The sequence below is a fragment of the Psammomys obesus genome, unplaced genomic scaffold (assembly GCF_907164565.1).
Source record: "Psammomys obesus unplaced genomic scaffold, mPsaObe1.curated_primary_1811, whole genome shotgun sequence".
In the NCBI taxonomy this organism is placed as follows: Eukaryota; Metazoa; Chordata; class Mammalia; order Rodentia; family Muridae; genus Psammomys; species Psammomys obesus.
Window position 1 is genome coordinate 13,861,851 of NW_026596073.1, and position 19,572 is coordinate 13,881,422.

At 44.7% G+C, this 19,572-nt stretch overlaps 2 protein-coding genes across 8 annotated transcripts in view; one reads left to right on the top strand and one right to left on the bottom strand.

Moving 5' to 3' along the window:
• Grip1 (glutamate receptor interacting protein 1) overlaps positions 1-15,738 on the top strand; it is a 492,514-nt gene extending 476,776 nt beyond the window's left edge. For 4 of the 7 annotated variants that reach the window (XM_055626001.1, XM_055626005.1, XM_055626003.1 and 1 more), the window contains 2 exons: positions 988-1,134; positions 3,394-5,101. In XM_055626001.1, the coding sequence (XP_055481976.1) occupies positions 988-1,134; positions 3,394-3,621 (375 nt within the window). In that variant the 3' untranslated portion in view covers positions 3,622-5,101. Of the gene's footprint in view, positions 1-987; positions 1,135-3,393; positions 5,102-15,586 lie in introns of those variants that run through there. The other 3 variants (XM_055626000.1, XM_055626004.1, XM_055626002.1) reach the window with 1 other exon arrangement.
• Positions 12,089-19,572, bottom strand: part of Helb (DNA helicase B) — a 30,672-nt gene continuing 23,188 nt past the window's right edge. Inside the window, exons 12-13 of the mRNA XM_055625999.1 lie at positions 18,234-18,734; positions 12,089-13,554 (exon numbers count right to left, since the gene is read on the bottom strand). Of these exons, the coding sequence (XP_055481974.1) occupies positions 13,303-13,554; positions 18,234-18,734 (753 nt within the window). The 3' untranslated portion in view covers positions 12,089-13,302. The remainder of the gene's footprint in view (positions 13,555-18,233; positions 18,735-19,572) is intronic.

Below are 19,572 nucleotides of genomic sequence, written 5' to 3' on the forward strand. Positions count from 1 at the left end.
GGGAGGTGCTTTAGAAAGCGGGATGCAGGGAGGTGCTTTAGAAAGCGTTCTGTTGACGAGGCTGTTTGGGGTGCCTCAGCAAATAGAACAGTGCAATCCATGGTGTTGGTTCAAAGTGAGAATATGGAATAGAGTAGTGAGCAGAGCACTAGGCTGGTGGGAGGTGGAAAAGGCTTATTATTCAACCTCTCAGGAACCCCTGGCTTCTCCCCAGCCTTGGGGGAGGGGGCTACTCCAGAGAGATTTTAGACATCAACCCACCCTCCGTGTCCTATACCTGATGACTGTAATTTGAAAAGAGGAGGCAGTGAGTCTGGGGATTGGGGGCAGAGGAAGTGAGAGCATTTGCTGGATAATCACGAGGCCCTGAGTTTGGATCCTCAGCACCAAAGGAAAAGCCAGGTAGGGCAGTGCATGCCTGTAACCCCAGCGATGGTTGGGGGACAAGAAGGAATAGGGGCTGACTTGGAGACAGGAGAATTATTAAATTGTTAGGGCTTGCAGGCCAGTCAACCTTGCTGAAAGATGGCAAGCTCCAGGTTTATACTGTGAGATACCCTGTCTCAGGAGAATGAGTCAGAGAGTGATAGACCAGGATATCAAGGTACCTGACATTACCCTCTGACCTACCACACGTGCACACACCACATGCTCGTGCGCACGCACACACACACACACACACACACACACACACACACAAATACACTGTGCACACTTTTTTTTTTTTTAAAGGAAGAGAACAAAAACAACCAAAAAGAAAGACATGACTCATTGCTTTTCCTTTGCCAGCTTGGGTTTAGACTTTACAGATTCAAAGGACATTCCAGGGTAGGGGCAGAGCAGCGGGGCTTGGTGGCAGAAGCTGTCTAATGATGATATTGCAAGTCCACGATGGGGTTGAAATTAGCCTGTGAAACCCCTTCACCCAAGACGCTCCAGCAGCAAATGGCTGCCGATCAGCTAACTTCCACATTTTCATACTTCCAGGTGACCTTATACAAGGATTCGGGCATGGAGGACTTTGGGTTCAGTGTGGCAGATGGCCTGCTGGAGAAAGGGGTGTATGTCAAAAATATCCGCCCAGCTGGGCCAGGTGATCTTGGTGGCTTGAAGCCCTATGACAGGCTCTTACAGGTAAGGCCTCAGAGGAGTCCTGAATCCTTGCCCCCGACCTGCGAGCAGAGACTTCCTCCAAATTCTGCACACTTGGACCCTTTGTTTTTTCCCCCTTCCACTCCTGTCATCACACTATGGAACTAAGAGCAGTGAACAGCTTGATAAAGGATTCTTATTTCAGCTGCCTGAATTCCCAGGCACTGAGCTCAGTGCCGTGTCTTTCACTTGAATGTTCATTCCTCAAACCTCAGCCTAGATATGGCCCTGGAGCTCATTGACCAGCCTGCCTAGCCAAACCAGTGAGCTCCAGCATCTGTCTCTGACCGCTAGACCCATGCTCACACACCTGTACCTGCCTACACACATCCCCATGAACACATGCTTAAAACACGCACACACACACACACACACACACACACACACACACACGAACACATCACCAGGAAAAGCAATTCAATACCATCATGGATGAATAGGGACGTGGTGGGAAAGCAGGTATTCACAGGGGAAAGCAGGGTGGTGTGGATAAGCTATCTGCTTTGGACCAATCCAGTCCTTCCTAACTTCAGCACATCCCGATGAGACAGAGTTAAACAAATTAGATTTGCTGCTTGGAAATGATGCTCCAGCCAGGGTAAAGATTTCCGGAAGATGGGGGTTAGGTAAAGTTACCTGTGGCGAGCTTCTTGTCGGAAGGGGAAGAGAACCACGGCACGAATTCTGACAGCACTAGGAAGCATGAAATGAAAACAGTTGAACAGTAGATCTTGGCCTTCCTCGGGCTGCCATCCTTTAATACTGTTTCTCCTGTGTGGCAACTCTCAACCATAAAAACATTTTTTGCTGCCACTCCGTAACTGCAATTTTGTTGCTGTTATGAATCATAATGTAAATATTTGTGCTTTCAGACGGGCTTAGGAGACCCCTGTGAAAGGGTCATTCGACCCCCAAAGGGGTCACAACTCACAGGTTGAGAAATGCTGCGACACAGGACCAAAGCAGAGTGAAGCAGGGTGTGTCGTGAGAAACAAAGTTTGAGGGCCCCAGATTAATTGGGCCTGGAAGCAGCAAGCCTGGGCTAGTGGGCAGCAAAAGGGAGTTGGGCCTTTGACCTGGAGAGCAGTTTAAAGAGGGGTTCTCTTGAGTTGTCTCAGTAATTGGGGGTCCCCATGTGGGACATATATTTATATAAGAGGCCCTGATGGCTCTAGTCCGGTTTATGCTGCCTATGTCCATGGCTCTCAGAGTCCATGCCTGAGTTCCCCCACCACCCTGGGAGGAAGCCAAACCTGGGGGCAGTCCCTGGGTCTTCAGACAGAAAAGTGCAAGTGTAATGCCCTTCTGCACCAGTTCGGTGTTGCTCATGTACAGATCCTGATCAGGGAAAGCACCACGAGCCTGCAGGGCAGTCCTCTGTCCCTGAGTCACACAGACAGGAAAGGAAGAGTTAAAGAAGAGAGAGGAGGTAGCAGCTAGCAGCTTGTACCAGGAGCCTGGAAGTTTGGGGGCAAATGTCTGAGTGGTCCATCAAAGGAACAGGACAAGCAGGAAGCCGCCAAGGAAAAGCCTCTAAGTGTCTCTCTCTAGCCAGCATCTTGAGACAAGGGTGTAATGTTATCCTCAGGCCTGGGCAGCAAGCTCTGCCATTGTTCACGACGTCAGGAAAGGAGAGCTAAGGAAATAAAACTGCTAACAACCAAGGAAGCCGAGGACTCTGCGACACCTGGAGTCTAAAACTGGGTCCATCTAAGTGCCCAGCATTTGTCCTCAGAAGATGGGAGCGAGGATGGGAAGTCAGGACTGGAAAGTGAATGCATATGATTTTGACAAGTGTTGCTGTTGGGCTAGAAAAAAAAAGTGTTGAAAGAGAATTGGAGTGTACAGGGCATGAATAAGTTGGGGAGGGGGTGTGGGTTCACTCTTAATCGAGGGAACCTCAGCATCATAGTAGCCAGATTGCCTGGAACGCATCCTTAGGAAACCCCTTCCTACTGCTAGTTTAAAGCAAAGCAGTTCACCACTCTCAGCTTGGTTCTCTTCAGCTGTAAACTGGTGTAGCATTCAGCAACAGGAGACTTTTCGAGAGGTGCTTCTTGCTGTGGGGTCAGGAGGCTATGTCTTGTGACTAGTGAGGCAGTAGCCTTGTCACTGTGTGGTCAAACTAAGGGGGAGGGGATGCCCTCTGCGTGGTCCACCTTCAGGAGTAAACACTTTGCCTCTGGGTTTGGAGGCAGTGGCTGCAACAGTCACTGAAAATGGCTCTTCTTGGCCTGGCAGGTTAATCACGTCCGGACGAGAGACTTTGACTGCTGCCTGGCCGTGCCGCTCATAGCCGAATCTGGCAACAAGCTGGACCTGGTTATTAGCAGAAACCCGCTGGCCTCCCAGAAGTCAATAGAACAGCAGGCTCTGCCAGGAGACTGGAGTGAACAGAATAGTGCTTTCTTCCAGCAGCCCAGCCATGGCGGTAATCTAGAGACACGAGAACCCACTAATACATTATAGCAGTACTTTTATAAAACAGGACAAAAGACGATATCTACATGGTGCTAAACAAACAAACAAACAAACAAAAAACCCTTTAAGATTTCTGTGACAGGTGAAGCACAGAGAGTCACGTGGCATTAACTGCAAGCACAGGCGTCTTTTAACTCTCCCTCATGGCTCATGTTCATATCCCTTCCCAAACTTGAAGAGGTTTCTTTTACAATGAGCACTCCAGTAAGTGTCAGGTCATTCTCTGCCTGGCCCAACGGTGGAGAATAAGGAGGAAGGCAGCCCACCCCTTCCCACAGTTAAGATCAGAGGAAGTTTTTTTTACAATTCACCTTACTGTCACTCTCTACAGAGGGAAACATCTGTTTGAAAATATTCTCTCTGATGACTTCCTGAATGAAGTAAGTTTCTCACTAGCATAAAAACACAAGCAACATGGATTTACATAAAGCTGGCTCTGCTAGCGAGCTAGGATGGGTGAAGCACTAGGCCTGCCGCAGTGGGAGGGGCACAGGTATAACACTAGGTTTTTCTTAAAATGTTTCAGCAACAATGCACGTAGGAGACCATAATAGGTGGTGGTAAATGTTTTGCCCAACTATAGGAATGATTTTAACTAAGATGTATGCTATTCCCTATGCAACAAATGATCAAACAGGATATGTCTTGTGACCTGTTTTTTTTGTTTTGTTTTGTTTTGTTTTTCAGGGACACTTTTTTTTTTTAAATAGCTGAAAATCTCTGATAATGAACTAGAGTATGTAGTAACACTGGGAATTAGTGATATGATCCTATTTTTAAAATCCAAGAGTAAGAATTTAAGAATGAAAGAAGAGTCTAATGAAATGAGGTTCACACTATGGGTAGGCAAACAGACCTCATCCAGCTCAGATGTCCGCAGACTGGTACACTGAGGGGCATACAGCACATGTACTCAATGACACCTTTTGTTCTGAGCCACGCCACTTGCCGAACTTGTAAATACATTCCCACAAAACTCATTGCCAATCATGACCCCCCCAAAGCAATAAACTGTGACAGTTGCTTTAAATGTTTGTTGGCAACTGTTTTCATTTGTTCAGATATTTTGAATAGCTACACTAATAACTGTTATTTGGTAAATATTAAAAAAAATAGATCTGTATATTGATGGTAGAATGTTGAAACAATTATTTTCCAAACATGTTCATTTTGGTCACTAATACACACACATACCCACACAGGCAAAATATCCAAACACTGTGTCCTTTGTTTAAGGGAAATGATTCATCTTTCTTTTTTGTGCAAAGAAATACATGATTCCAAACACATTTCAGAACTGCCAGGGCAAGAAAGTATAGAACAGAATCACGTTAAGGAAAAAAAAAAATAAAAAGATCATGAGTCACTTAAATATGTATTTTTGTTTGTAACAAACAAGTATTAAACTGTAAAGTATTTTTGTACAAATTTAATACTTTAATAGCATGGTATTTATCGTCTATGTATGGTTTTGGGGAATTCAAAATTGTTGCAAATATTTGTATGGAAAAAAAATCCTCTACCAAATGGAATAAACAGTGATTTTAAAAAGCCAAAATAAAATAAAGAAAAGACCTGCATTTCTGGTGCATTGACTGTGATTCAGTGTCCCAGCCCGAGTGCTCGTCAGTGTTTACATCCGCAGTTTCCGAAAGGAGGACAGTGTCTCCATCCACTTGACAATCACTGTGGCTGAGTGAGAGTGAGGTGTGAAGTCAGATCTGGGTTGGAATTCCAGCTCATAAAGTGGAACTCATAAAGCGGTATGCAACTGACCTCCTGCCAGCCGGCCTCCCCGCCTGTGGCACTGAAGGTCGTTACACCAAAGAACCTACAGAATATGCTTGTAAATGTACTAGAAAGGGCCATGAACACGTGCACACAGCGGCACCTTCAAATCCAACTCTGTGTTCACATTAGGGGACCAAGGTAGTTCCTAACCCAGGGGTGTTAAGATGCAATCATGAACTGTGGGATCTTTCAAAAGCTACACCAATAGTCTCAGCAAAGCTCTGTAAAGCCACATTCATTTTTTACATGGTCGCACCCAGTGTACACATGGTCACGTTATAAACACATGGCAGTCACATGACCCCAACTGAAGCTCCATATCCCTCTCCCCCCCCTTTTTTGGTAGAATCCAAAGTACTGTTCATACGTTGAGTGCACTGTTTATAGCACAGCCTAACGTCTGCAGAGGAACTGAGGTTGAAATCAAGAAAAGGAAATATGGTTAAGCCCTATCATGTGAAGTATGACATATGACAAATGAAGAGTGATCTCATATGAAGGATTAGGTTGAACCCAAGCTGAAATGAATCAATAGAAAATGGCTGTTAAAAATGAAATGAAAATTGTTGCCATACTTTTTAAAAACTCTTTTATTTACATTTATCTTTTTCTCCCTATTCCACCCCAATCCCTTCCAACACCCCAACACTATGTAGAGGGAGAAAGGGTTAGTGGGAGAGGAGGCTCAGTTCTTTCTTAACTGCTTCCTGCTGGCTAGGGTCATGGGGTTCCTTGAAGCCATCAAATCCTCATTTCAGGAAGTCTCCAACTTCTTGTCTCACAACAGCAACCAGGAGCAGCAAGGGGGAGGCAGGAGCAGCTGTGTTCTTCCTCCCGACTCCTCACTGTCTGGGCTCTGGCATTTATTCTCTCTTTAGAGTCCTAAGATTTAAACTATCTGCAGCTGGCAAAGAGCTCCTCTCAGAGCCCCCATGAGGCAAATAGTCATCTGCTGTGGACCATCTGAATCAGTCCTTCATCCCACACCTGGGACCAAAACAAAACCATGTTTACATCCACAACAGAAAATAGAATTAAAAAATCTCAGGTAGCAGTTTTCAAATATAGTGATCAGCTTTGGTGTCACAGAACAATCATCCGGAAAGGACAGCGAATGAAGCGTTTACAACCCTGGCCACAGGAGGCATGTAGCCAGGTACGCAGCTGTGGTAGCAGACACTTTGGTCTTAATATGCTGCAGGGAAACAGCATTGGCTTCACATTGCAACTGTAGGTTCCCAGACAAGTTCTTTCCCAATGACAACTTGCAGAATATTGAATTAGGTTAATTCTTTGTATTTTGGCCCAGTACTACAATCATAATATAAAAGCTAGCTCCTCCCAGATGTGGAGAAGCATGCCCTTAGGCCCAGCTTTGTGGAGGCGGACGTAGGCAGATCTCTATGGTGACCTCTATGCCAGCCAGCGGCTATATAGTGAGACCCAGTTATGCCGGGAGCCAGCCCCGGGGTTGGCCAGGTCCCTCAGAGCACGAGTGAGAAGTGAGTCAGGCATGGGGGTCAGGGGACTCTTGCAGCCTGTCAGACTGCCAGTCAGGGTGCTTCTTTATTTATACAGAATTCAGTAGTCAGGGAAAGATTCGTGCCATTCCAAAACAGACCCTATTATTTTTGTCCCCGGACATGTGTTTTAACTTCCTCTTGGTCACATGTTTAGTCATCATTGATAAACTATGACAGAACAGTTATCTTTTACAATTATCTTCCCTCACCAACCCCATAATCCAACTTTTAAGAATCTTGCAGTTTCAAGGGTGCTAGACAAAATCTCCAAACCAGCCTGGGCAGATTATCATATCCCAAGCAGTTTATTATCAAAGCACTAATTGTCATTAGGCCCTAGAAAATCATTAGGCCAAAGCTGCTCCAGTTCAATTTCTCTCATAATACTATGTTTATATTTTGTATATTTGTAGAATTTATTAATATGTCTAATCCTGGAATTCATTTGTTCCTTGAGCATATGACACCACAAATGGCCTTTCACAAGCTAACTTTTTTTTTTTTTTTTTTAAGAAAGAGGGTCTTAATACTTGATTGTCTTGTCATTTATCCATACCATTCTTTGTCCATCTGTATGAGCCCTCACATAGGGCAGAGATAAATACAGCCAATCTAACTTTGTTGCCGCATCTTTTCCTGGAGGAGCATACCATCTGTTCTCCAATCTTACATGCAATGTAATCACCTGAACACATAGTGGGAAGAGGCTTTTAATCTGATCTGCTGCCGACTCCTCCAGCCCACAAAAACCTTGTAAGGAAGACTTCAGGTAGGGCCAGGTACAGATAGCTCCCTAAAAGCGGGAGGGGTAGTGTGCTCAGTCAGGGCTTTCCTACGGAAGCTTAGAAGCAGTATTTCTTGGAGAAGGCATAAATGATTTCTAAGAACTTTCCCATCAATACAATATCCCCAAGTTGTCCAAATATTTAAAGCACCCCCAACCCCACCCCAAGCATGCAACACATGGAGATCAAGACCAAAAGTGAAAGATATCATGATGGCAATTGTGTCAATCGGCTCAGCTTTGCTGGATCATTGTCAAAGCAGCTGTATTAGCTTTATGATTTTTGCTGTTCCCATTAGATATGGCTGCGCCATAGTTAACATATAATTTGTTTAATTGTGTCTTAAGGAAGACAGACTAAATTTCTTCTTGATGAGGTTAAAGATGTGTGTCTTATCCTCGAGAACATAGCTATAGTTGAAGTTCTGCATCTCCTAGTTTGATAGCTACCACTCTCTCCTCTCTGCCTACCAACTTCTGTGTTTCAGACAGTGTTTATCACCAGGAACCATGCTTCCCACATGACATGACAATAAGGTACAGACTTCATCACTCCCAACCCGGTGCCAATTATTTATTCCTAAATGATAAGCTGAATAGTCACCTACTGGGCAATCTAGATAGAATATCAGACTCTCTTACCCACAATACCTGAACTCTGATAAACAATACAGCCCTCCTTAAAGGCCTTTCCTAGGATAAATGAGACAAAGAGTGAAAATTAATAAACTCTTAATGATAAAATCAACAGAGAACAGTTCATGAACTTTAAAAATATCAATGAGGGACCTGGAGAGGTAGCTCAGCAGTTAAGAGCGTGTACTGAACTTGCAAAGGTCAGGTAGCTCACAACTATCGTAAGGGATCCAATGCCTCTGGCCTTCTCAGGCATCTGTGCTCACCTGCATATACCCCCACCCCCCACACACAATTAAATATAGTAAAGATAATTTTAAAAACCCTCAAAGGTTATAAACTAGTAGATAAACTAGGCACAGGGAGCAGGAGCTCTAATATTATTAAAATCAGAAATAAAAGGAAAACTGTGATACAGAGACAGCAGATTATACACCAGCCTTACAGAAACAATGGACTATTTTAATCACAGGTTAAGTGGAAGGTGAAATAGACAACTCCTCAAGATACAAACTCTCAAAACTGAGTCTCTGTAACACAACCTGATGTGGCTATGAAATAGAAAGTCTAGACTTAAAGTAAGGAGATATAATTAGGAATTTTGAAACATTCTGCAAAGGAAAGCCCAAATCAAGGTGGCTTCATGCAGGAATTCATCCAAACATTTCAAGAAGAATAAGCATCAATTCTTTACAAACTAGAAGAGTGTGGCAGTTTCCACCTCGTTCTACATGGCCAGTATACCCTAATGTCCAAACCAGACAAAGAAAACTACATACAGACTTATATCCCTTGTGATTATAGATGCAAAACACTCAGCAGGACATTGCATACTGAACCAGAACCAGCTGAACCATCAGCAGATTATGAACAAGGACACTATCTCGGGGATGCATAGTTGGTTTAACATCCAAAAAACAAAATCAGCGTAATAAACCATATCGCTATTAGAAAGGCTAAAACTACATTGATATTATACTAGAAAAAGAAAAAAAAATGGCAAAATTCCCATCATGATAAAAACATACAACTACCAAAAAAAAAAAAAAAAAAAAAAAAAACAAGAAAAAGGTCTGAGATAAAGAACATGCAAACAAAAGGCTCACTGCTAACAGCACATTGATAAAAGATTTAATTCTTCCTCCAATGCTGTTTGGATGCTGAATACTCCCTCCCTCACCCAAGGCTTATGTGTTAAAGGCTTGGTCTCCAGGGTGGTCCTACTGGACCTTTAGGATGCAATGCCAGGGAGATATCTTTCAGCAACTAGCAGCATGCTCGTAAAGAGGACTGCGCGACCCTGTCCTGCTTAACTGCTCACTTTGATTCCTGCTTCATGAGGTGAGCAGCTTGCACTTCTACACACTTACGCCATGATGCACTATGAACTACCTTCACTGTCATCATCACTGGCATTAGAGGCTTCAGAACAGGGCATCAAAATGAACTCCCTCTTCCTAAGGTAAATGCTTCATGTTGCATTAGGAAGCCAACTAATGTGCCTTAATGTCCGGAACACAGCAGGGATGAACATTCTTGCTACTTCTCTACAACAGTGTTCTCAGAGGGGCAAGCCAGGCCATTAGGGCAAGACAACAACATAACACACATCCAGATTGGAAATAATTACAACCACATCTGCTTGTAGATGAGATGGATATAAAATCCAGAGCATTTCACCCACCACAAACCAATGGCTATCAACGAGCTCAGCAAGACCAACATGCAAAAACGGCTTGCTTCTGTAAAGAAATAACAAGGGACCGATGAAAGATTACCACACGGGCTGAGGTGATGACGTAGTGAGGCTGTGTCTCAAAAAGGAAACAACAACAAAAACCAAGGGACCCAGGACAACTAAAACAATCTTGAAAAAGAATGGCAAAGTTAGATGACTTGTGCTTGATTTCAAATCTTTTAGTACAGCCTACAGTCATGGAGTCAGCATGATGCCATTCTGGCACACAAACCAACATACAGGTCTGTGGAACACAACCGAGAAGCCAGAAACATACTCTGCCACAAGCCACTGAGCTTTGATATGGGCTCGAGACAGCTCAATGGGTAAAGCAATCTCTTCAAGAGATGGAGCGCAACTGGAGAGCCGCATGCAAAGGAATGACACAGGACCCCTCTCTCATACTTTATTCAAAGGCTAACTGAATGGTTGCTATCTAAACATGAATGCAAGGACTATTAAATGCTTAGAAAAACAGAAGTAAATCTTCATGGCTTCAGATGGGCCATGGATTGTTGGCAGTAACATGAAAATCACAAGTGACAATAACCTACAACAGACATCATTGGAATTAAAAATGTCTGTCAATGGGAAACTTCAGAGTAAGAGAAAAATGCAGGTTAGTTTTTGAATAAGGGCTATAATGAATATATAAGGAACTCTTACATTTTGATACCAGCCTAATGAATATCAAGACAAGAATAGACATTTTTCCAAAGACATAAAAGACCAGCAAATAAGGAAAGCTATTCCTCATCTTTAGCCATAAAGAAAACACAAAACAAAATCAGAATGAAATGCCACGTCTTACTCCTATGACGGCTACAATTTAGAAGTCACTAAAAAACTTTTAGAGGGCCAGGGAGATGGCTGCACAGCCCAGACACCCTGAGTTCAAATCCCCAGAGTCCATGTAAAAAGCCAGCTGTAGTCAAGTCATGCACACCTGTAACCCAGTGCGAGACAGGAGGATACAGGGTATTGCTGGCATAGCCTAGCTCCTGGTTCCCTGACAGCCTGTGTCAGGGATTGGAGTGATAGAGCAGAACAAGCAACAGCCTCCTTCATGTTCAGATGTATGCCCCACCCACAACACACACAGGTACACATACACCATGTTCACGCAGACACCATACACACATACTGCATACATACACCAGATATACACACACATATACATATATACCACACACATATACCAGCACACATACCATATTCACTATTAGACAACATACACATATGTACATACACATATACTACATATACCATACACATACGCCAGGCGCGCACACACACACACACACACACACACACACATATACCAAACACAGCATATTCACACATGCGCGCACACACTTCTGGAGGACGTGGAATTCTTGTAACTACTGGTGAGAATGTAAAATGCTAACTGCTCCAGAGTCTAAGGCAGACTTGCTTAGTCTATCCCAGCTGTTCCCATAGTGACATAATCCCCCCCCCCAAAAAAAATGAAAACATGTATCTACACACAAAAATGTTTACAGGAGTGTTCACAGCAGTATGCGTTACAACAGCAAGAGGAGAGAGCACCCTAATGCCAACCCAATAATGGATAAACTCAACATGCAGTATGTCCACACTGGGTTGAGTGACCAATATACCACTGATATAATGTGGGTGAAATCTGAATAGTATCGTTAGGAACTGTGCATCACGGGCAAATCTCTGAAGACAAATCAGCTGGAGTGAATGGATGTCTAGTGGGGTGCAGCTTATGCTTAATGGGGTACAGGCCTGGGGGTTATGAAATGCCCTCAAGTTGGCCATATACTGGCAGCTTCACAACGCCGTGATTACACAAAAAGCTACTGAATTGTGCTCTTTAAGTGGGAAAATTGTACAGAATTCTACCTCAACACTCTTTACATTAAGTTAATGGGTATTCTTTACTGTACCATTGTTCTTAGTTCCTTGTTCTTTAAAAGAAAACCACAGACTGGGCAGTTTAGGAAAAAGAATAGTGATTTATTTCTCACAAAGGTGTATCTCAGACACGCTGCAGGTTAGACCCAGGACACAGCAATAAAAAAAAAAAAAATACTACAATCAGACGAGTCACACAATTGTTTTTGTTTGTTTGCTTCCCAGTACATATAAAAGTTCTGCTTAGGGCCAGGAATGAAATTCAACAGTAAAGTACTTGCTTAGAAGGTATAAGTCCTTTGCTTAAATCCTAGCACAAAAAGAGAAAAGAAAAAGAAGGAAAAAAAAAAGTCTCTGTACTATACTGGCAGTCCCAACAAGTAAATTACAGAGATTACTTAAAAAAAGAAGGGAAAAAAAAACCTGATGTACTACACTGACTAGAATACTTTGTTGCCAGAAGTTTCCCTGATCTGAGCTGTTGGAGAGTGGCAATTTATAAGTAACAAACTATCTGAGAACTGCAATAAAGCAAACTGCCAAGACTCAGAGCAACAAAAAGGACAAGAGCACTCACACTGGCAAAAAGCTGTTCTCATCAGGCCTCTACTGCCACAGTAAAATCCACATGTGCTTGGGGAGACACATTCAAACCACAGCACCTCTTGGCAATAAATATTTAAAAACCAATCCGCTTGAAGAGGAAGTCTCCCTATAATGGGATATATTCAAAACTTACTCCCAACCAGGAAAGGCACATCCAAGCCCAAGCATGCTGAGTCCCAGCATGGTTGGGTGTAGGGAGGGAGGGAGCGATGGCCTTGTAAACAGTCCCTCTGGGGCAGGCACAGCATTCTTCAATAAGTTAATATTAACTATTACTATCAATCAGCCCACCTTCGCCACTGCTTCAGTGTACAGGCAAAGGTAATCCACGGTGATCACATGGCATTATCACAAAACGTACAGGCCCCCCTGAAATGGGACTGTTTTAAACATGCAGCCCCTTTCCTCCAATCTCTGGTGTTAACTGTTCTCATGAGGACAGAGGCTGAGATCTTCACAGTTTGCTTTGATCGGGTGAATTTAAAATACCTGCTTTTAAATTCAGATTTAAAAATAAAAACTTTAAATTTAAAATAAAATATTTATCTTGGGACAAAGGCCCGAAATACAAATGCCCGGAAGGAAAATGTCCCGTTACAGCCATCTTTTCAAAGTCTGAAACTTTAAAGCTAAAATGTTCACTTTGTCTTGAAAGGAAAGAAATGATGATTACTTCAAGCAATATGAAGTCAATTTTTTTCTGTTTCGAGGTTTTTGTTGGTGGTGGTGTTGCCTGAACAGGGCCTTGTGATGTCACCCAGGCTGGCCAGGAACTCAAGATCCTCCTGATCGCCGGGATCACCGGGATCACCGGGGTGACCCACCACACCTGATGTAATTGTTTCTTGATCGTCAGTGGGTTTGAAAAGTTGCCTGGGAGTTAGGTTATTCAACCTCAGATTCCGAAATATAGAAGACACTTGCGGAGATGGTTTTTCAACCTGTTTGAAAATAAAAAATAAAGTTCATTTCATAAAAACATATCTTGTCCACCATAGGAGCTTCCATCCCCTCTGACTGAAGAAGAAATCATGCCTTCCTCACAATCCTTGAAGGCTTGAGCAACCCATCGCTGGGGCTGTCTGTTCCATGGAGGATCATGTCTGCTTCTTTCTACCTGCTGTGGCATTCCCTGTACCAAACTAGCTAAGAGCCTGGCTGTGCGTTGCCTAAATACAAGCATCAAACTTCTCAACGTAGAGATAGGGCTCACGATACAGTCTGGGATTAAGGCATAGAATTATAACGAAGGCCCACTGTGCAAACATTAAGAATTTCAAGATGGATCCGAGTCCCTAAGCACACAGCTCTGTACGATTGCCAGGCTGCACAGCCAGGAAGACGCGCTCATGTGATACACGAAGCAAGGCAATGGCAAGAGCACACTCTTCATGCTTCCAGTGATGCCTAAGCCGCACCCGCTAGTTTTCACCACCACAGGAAAAAGGAAAAGAAATACAGCTCACTCATCTTCCACAGGGCTGTATCTGTGCGTTTTAGAGACTGACCACGGTTAACCGATTACTTGTACCAACCTGCCTGAACTTCCGGAACCTGGAGTTAGCGACACATTATGCTGAGTGTTCCCACGAAGGCATGGCTTAAGCGAGATGTTTAAGTTGGTGAGCTCTGATACGTGGCTTCTCCTCTACCAGGCGGGAGAACCCAGTCATCTGAAAGTGTTACCAGGGAAAAGCCCCTCCCTCCCAGAAAAAGGCCTCCAGGCAGCCTGCTTTCAGACCCGTTGGGGCCATGTCTACACCTGACTCTACAGAAGATCGCACTTGCGGGTCTCCGCAACCGCTTCAGCAGGTTCCTCCCAAAGAATTCTGCTCTGACACCTGGACATGGACAGACAGACCTCGCAGATGGACAGACAGACCGTGCGGATGGCACTGTCTCCCGGAGAACTTTGATTAAGCATGGGCTAGCCTTCCCTCGGCCGTTATGATAGTCTCAGCTAGCTTGCTTTTTATATTCCAATGTGAATGTTGTAAAAATATATTTTTTTCTGCAAATTACTGTTTATTACCTGATAAACTTAGCAGTGTTCACTCAGATGTTTGCATCAGGAAATATGATCTATTTTTCCCTTTCTACTGCCAAAGCTGGCAAGACGTCAGGTCAACATTTTCCTTTTAGGGTTTTGTGTCAAAACCCAAAGCTACTAGAGTAAAGCACGAAGGCAAGGCGGGGTTCAGTCATTAGTAGTGCCACTCAGACCATCATGACATTTGGGCCAATGATGGAGCACAGATAACATAACGCTAGGCCCATCTGATCAAGATGGAGCTAAGATTCTCCTGTTGCCTAGGGCACGGCAGTACCCAGGGATCTGTGGCGTTGGTGGCGTGAAGCTGCTGATGCGGAAAGTAACACTAGACAGTAACTGCTTCTAGCTGATGCATTTATTATGACTTTTAGCATTACCTTCCGGGGTTGAACAACCCTTTCAAGGAGGTCATCTAAGACCATCGGAAAGCACAGATATTTACATTACAACTCATAACAGCACCAAAACTGCAGTTAGGAAGTACCAATGGAAATACATTTTATGGTCACAGCACTAGGAACTGTATTAAAGGGTCGCAGTGGTAGGAAGGTTGAGAACCGCTGGGTTAGAGTGGGACCCACTTAACAAACATTTTTTTTTTCACCACGTAAGTACACAGGCCACAGCTTCACACCACTCAAGTCTTAACAGTGTCTGTTGCATCTAGGTTGGTGTGCGCACAAAATGACATTTGTACATCGCGAGAGCTGCCTAAGGAGGCATTTTCTCAAAAAGCCATGGGTGTGAATATGAATGCCAGTGTGGCCTGTAGGCAGCAATGTGAATTTGAAGGAAGGACATGCAGACGGCCCTCATCACTGGATTTCTCTTTCAAAAACTGACACATTCATCTAGAGTTATGGAAGTAAGTCTCTAGTGTACCAGTCCTCGAATTCTGAACTCTCTTTCCTCGTTTACAGGGATCCCTGCAGACACCGCACACTTTTGGCAAAGCCTGTGAGCGAGAACACTGTCCCCTTCCAGGAATGAACTTTGGGCTGACATCATCGTGCAAGGACTTGAACCAGCAAAAGACAGTCCCTGATTTCACTCTCATGGCCACAGATGTACAATCCTGGCCTCGGTCAAAGTGGGAAGGTCCCAGCAGACTCAGGCCTGGGACTGAGCAACACTGCCATTTTCTCTTTGTACCACCACGTGAAATCTAACCCCCCCCCCCCCCGCCAATGTTGGTGAGAAGAAATATAACTCAAGAAACTTTGTTTGAAGGCTCTTTCTTTAGAATTGTCCTTTTTACTCTGGTCAAAAGCCTAGCTCCAGGGACTTGGCAAGCTTACTTTCTGGAAGAAAAGGTGTCACACTAGGATGGAAATGTCATATCAAACATCCTATCATCCGCATTGGGTGCAGAATGAGGCCTAGGATCACCCCAGACTCTTCCATTGCAATGGAAGAAAAGGACAGTCAGTAGTTTACCCTTTTTACTAATTCTGATTAATGATACCTGAATCCACCTTACGCCCAGGTCAAACATGTGTGTGTTACTCGTAACCCAACCCCAGCTGTACCCAACTCATCTTTAAGACCCACCACCTCAGCCCTTCAGCCCTTTCTATCTCTTTTCCTTCCCTGTGGTGAGCATACTACATTTAGCCCAATCACTGTACCCAGGGTTTCTTTGTGCTAGGAACTTATTGGTTCCCTAGTTTCTCCCTAATGGCCATTCATTACATGAAGGTCAAGGTCACCTCCTTGGATTTCAGTTGATGAGCACTTAAAAACGTTCCTACGGATCTCCACTCAAAAGATCAGACAGTCTCTTTGGAAGACTCTCTGTCCATCATTCCTGACTACCCTGTGTCAGCAGCTCTCCCTCTCATTTGTATACCTTGCTATCCCAGTGGCCTCATCTGCCTTCACCTCACTGTTGATCTCTTGGTCAGGCCAGCTCTTGGGGACCCTGTTACATGTCCCATACCTTCTTTGGGCAATGGACGTGGGGAGGTTTGTCAACATTTGCTCCTCTGAACTCATCATCTCCACCGAACCCTACTTAGCAAATATTCGGCAGCTCCATTAATTGATGAGTAAAGCTTCTTTTGAAACCATATTCAGATGGAATCTATAATCCCTCATCTCTAAGTGTGGCATCTACTACTGCCTGCCAGGGGGTGACCCTCATTTTCTCAAGTAAGTTCTCCTCAGGCCCTTTTCATCTCAGTAAATGGCTCTGCTGTTGCCCACACCCTCTCAGCCAGAAAACAGGGAATTGGCTGGGATTACTCCCTTTTGCCTTCTGCCACCTAGTCACCCATTTGCTAGCTCTACCTCCAAAGTATGAAGGCTGAAAGGAAGAGGTAAGAAAGAAAGGAAAAGGAAAAAAAAGATTTCCTAGTGAGTTAGTGAACAAAAACAGTAGATTGACTGGAGCCAAAAGGTAACAGTGAGAAATCACACCGTGCTGGGCAAGGCTGATGGAGACTGAGCAGCCTCCAGTGTGCACTTCTGGCACAGGGAGCCTGTAGACAAGGGTTGAGTTGAGCATATGGGGAGTATGGAAAGAAGACAATGGGAGGACAAACAGCTATCCCCCACGAGGATAAGGACCTATGCCAGGACAGCCTAAGTAGAGTGGGGAAAAAAAAAATCCCTGAGCAGGACATTTCTCAATAAAGCTACCTTCCTAGAGGTAGAAAGTGGAGACAAGGTGAGGATAATGTGTCTGTAAGACTTCAAGCTGTCAAACTAGGAGGGGGGGTTTAAGACAGGGAACTGAGAGAAAGGTGTGAGGTAATGGTTCCAGAATGGCTGTTTCTAGAAACAAAGATACAGGAAGGAGTTGGTTACTGAGCACTCTTCAGTGAGTCGTCAAGTTACTCCCCGTACTTGCCTGTAGTCATCCCAAGGGTGGGGAAGGGTCACTTGCTTACCCAAAGTTTCCAGCAGCTGCATCCCAGCAGCCGCTTAGACACTCGGGCCAAGGGGCTGGGGGAAACTGTGAGAATACACTATGTTCTCAAGGCTTCGAGGAGATGCCTCAATTAGGGGATGTGTGGAAGAGAAGGAATGGGAAATGGAGTGGACCTGTGGAGGCCGTTCTCCCATCAGATTAGATAAGGTCCCATGAACCTGTAGACCCTGAACCTGTAGCAACAGTCAAATTACTAAAAGCCAAGGGTGAGATAAAAACTACTAAAGGCCAAGAGAGAAACGAGACCGAAAAAAAAGGCTCCATTTGTTTGTAAGAAGACTCAAACCAACCAGTGCAAGGAAGCTGCTGAAATACAGAGTGATTCTGGCCTGCAGAGCCAGGGGGAACTGACAAGGAAGATGGGGGAGGCAGGTACAGAGTGGAAAGCTTTCTCAGGACTGCCATCCATCAAGTCACCAACAGATGCTACCTAGAATGCCAGCCTCAGGAAGGATGCGAAGAAGAGCTAGCAACAAGATGGTATAGAAGGGGTACTTTGGAAAACACAAGACACCAGCTGTCTTGAGGTCCTGACAGCACAGTGACGCGCTAACAGAAGTACACGGTCCTGCCCAGGCACGCTGCAGCTGGCAAGACTGAAAGAAAACATGAACACAAGGGAACATTGCTCCTACCATACGGAATTTACTGGGGCTTTCATCATCAAATGGGAAGCCGTCACCAATTCTTTTGGACCCTCTAGGCTGCGCTGACTCCTCATCTGTATCCACATCGTTAAAAGGAGCCGGCGGCCATCTTTCATCACAGCTGAACCTCTCCTTTGTGGCTGAAGACGCTTCGCCCGTGGCACCGTTTGTGGTAGCTATGCTGTCTAGGGCTCTCCAGAGGGGTGATGCTGGAGGCTGTGTGCAGGGTCTTCCTCCAAGTCCAGGGCTTGAAGGCTGGGATGGAAAATGTGTTGGAGACGCGGAGTCGCTGGAGAGCTTCTTCTGCAAGAAGTATTTCAAACGTGTCTTCCTGGGGAAACTGCGCTTCCAGATGGCCCTCCTGAGCTCAGACTCCTGCGCGATGACGTACACTCTGGAGCGGCCCCTGGACACTGCGGTGTAGACGTGTTGCCAGTGCTGCCGACCCGCCTTCCCCACTACATAGACGACTGTGTTCTCCTCGGACCCCTGAGAGGCAAAAACAGTGTGAAGACTTAGCACAGTGGCTCAGCAGGGAGGCTGAGGCGCAAGGCTGAGAAGATGGCTCACTGGGTGAATCTGACTGAAAAACCAAACCAAACCCTTCACAACAGTCTGAAGTATAGCTCAAGCCTCACTAGCCAGCCTGGCAGGAGCAACAGGAAACAAGGAGACCCTTTCTCAAACAAGGACTCAGGGCTGCTCTGACCCCCACACACGCAATGGCGGTGCCAGCACACTCACATTCATACACACAAATATGCACACGCAGACAGACACTCAAACACATACACAAAGAGAGGAAAGTGTTCACGGTACGCTTCTGTCCTTCCACCTGGCTGGTGTGTCCGCATCCATCCATGCCGCGGAATCCATCTTACTCATTATCTCAGAACTCATGATTGCTAAATATGTCACCAACATTAGGTTCCACGGGGCCACAACTGGCTGTGGTGACCACTCTAGCATGGGGCGCTTCATTTTCCCTCACCCAAGACTCTGTATGAAATGATCATACAGACCTATGTGGACATGTGTTACACTAGGGTTACTAACTGATGGCAAAGAAGAACGATACCTAAGACAGCCAGTAACGGAAGAATCTGTAACTATGTATAGACACGACATGTATGCGTGAATCAAAGGTTCACTTAAACTTGTATGCTGCCACACACAGAAAAATAGGCTGCAGAAATGTCTCTAGCCATAAAGTTCCTGTCACCCAAGCAAACCTGGTTTGGACTCCTAGAGCCCATAGAGGAAAAAAGATAGATAGATAGATAGATAGATAGATAGATAGATAGATAGATAGATAGATAGATAGATA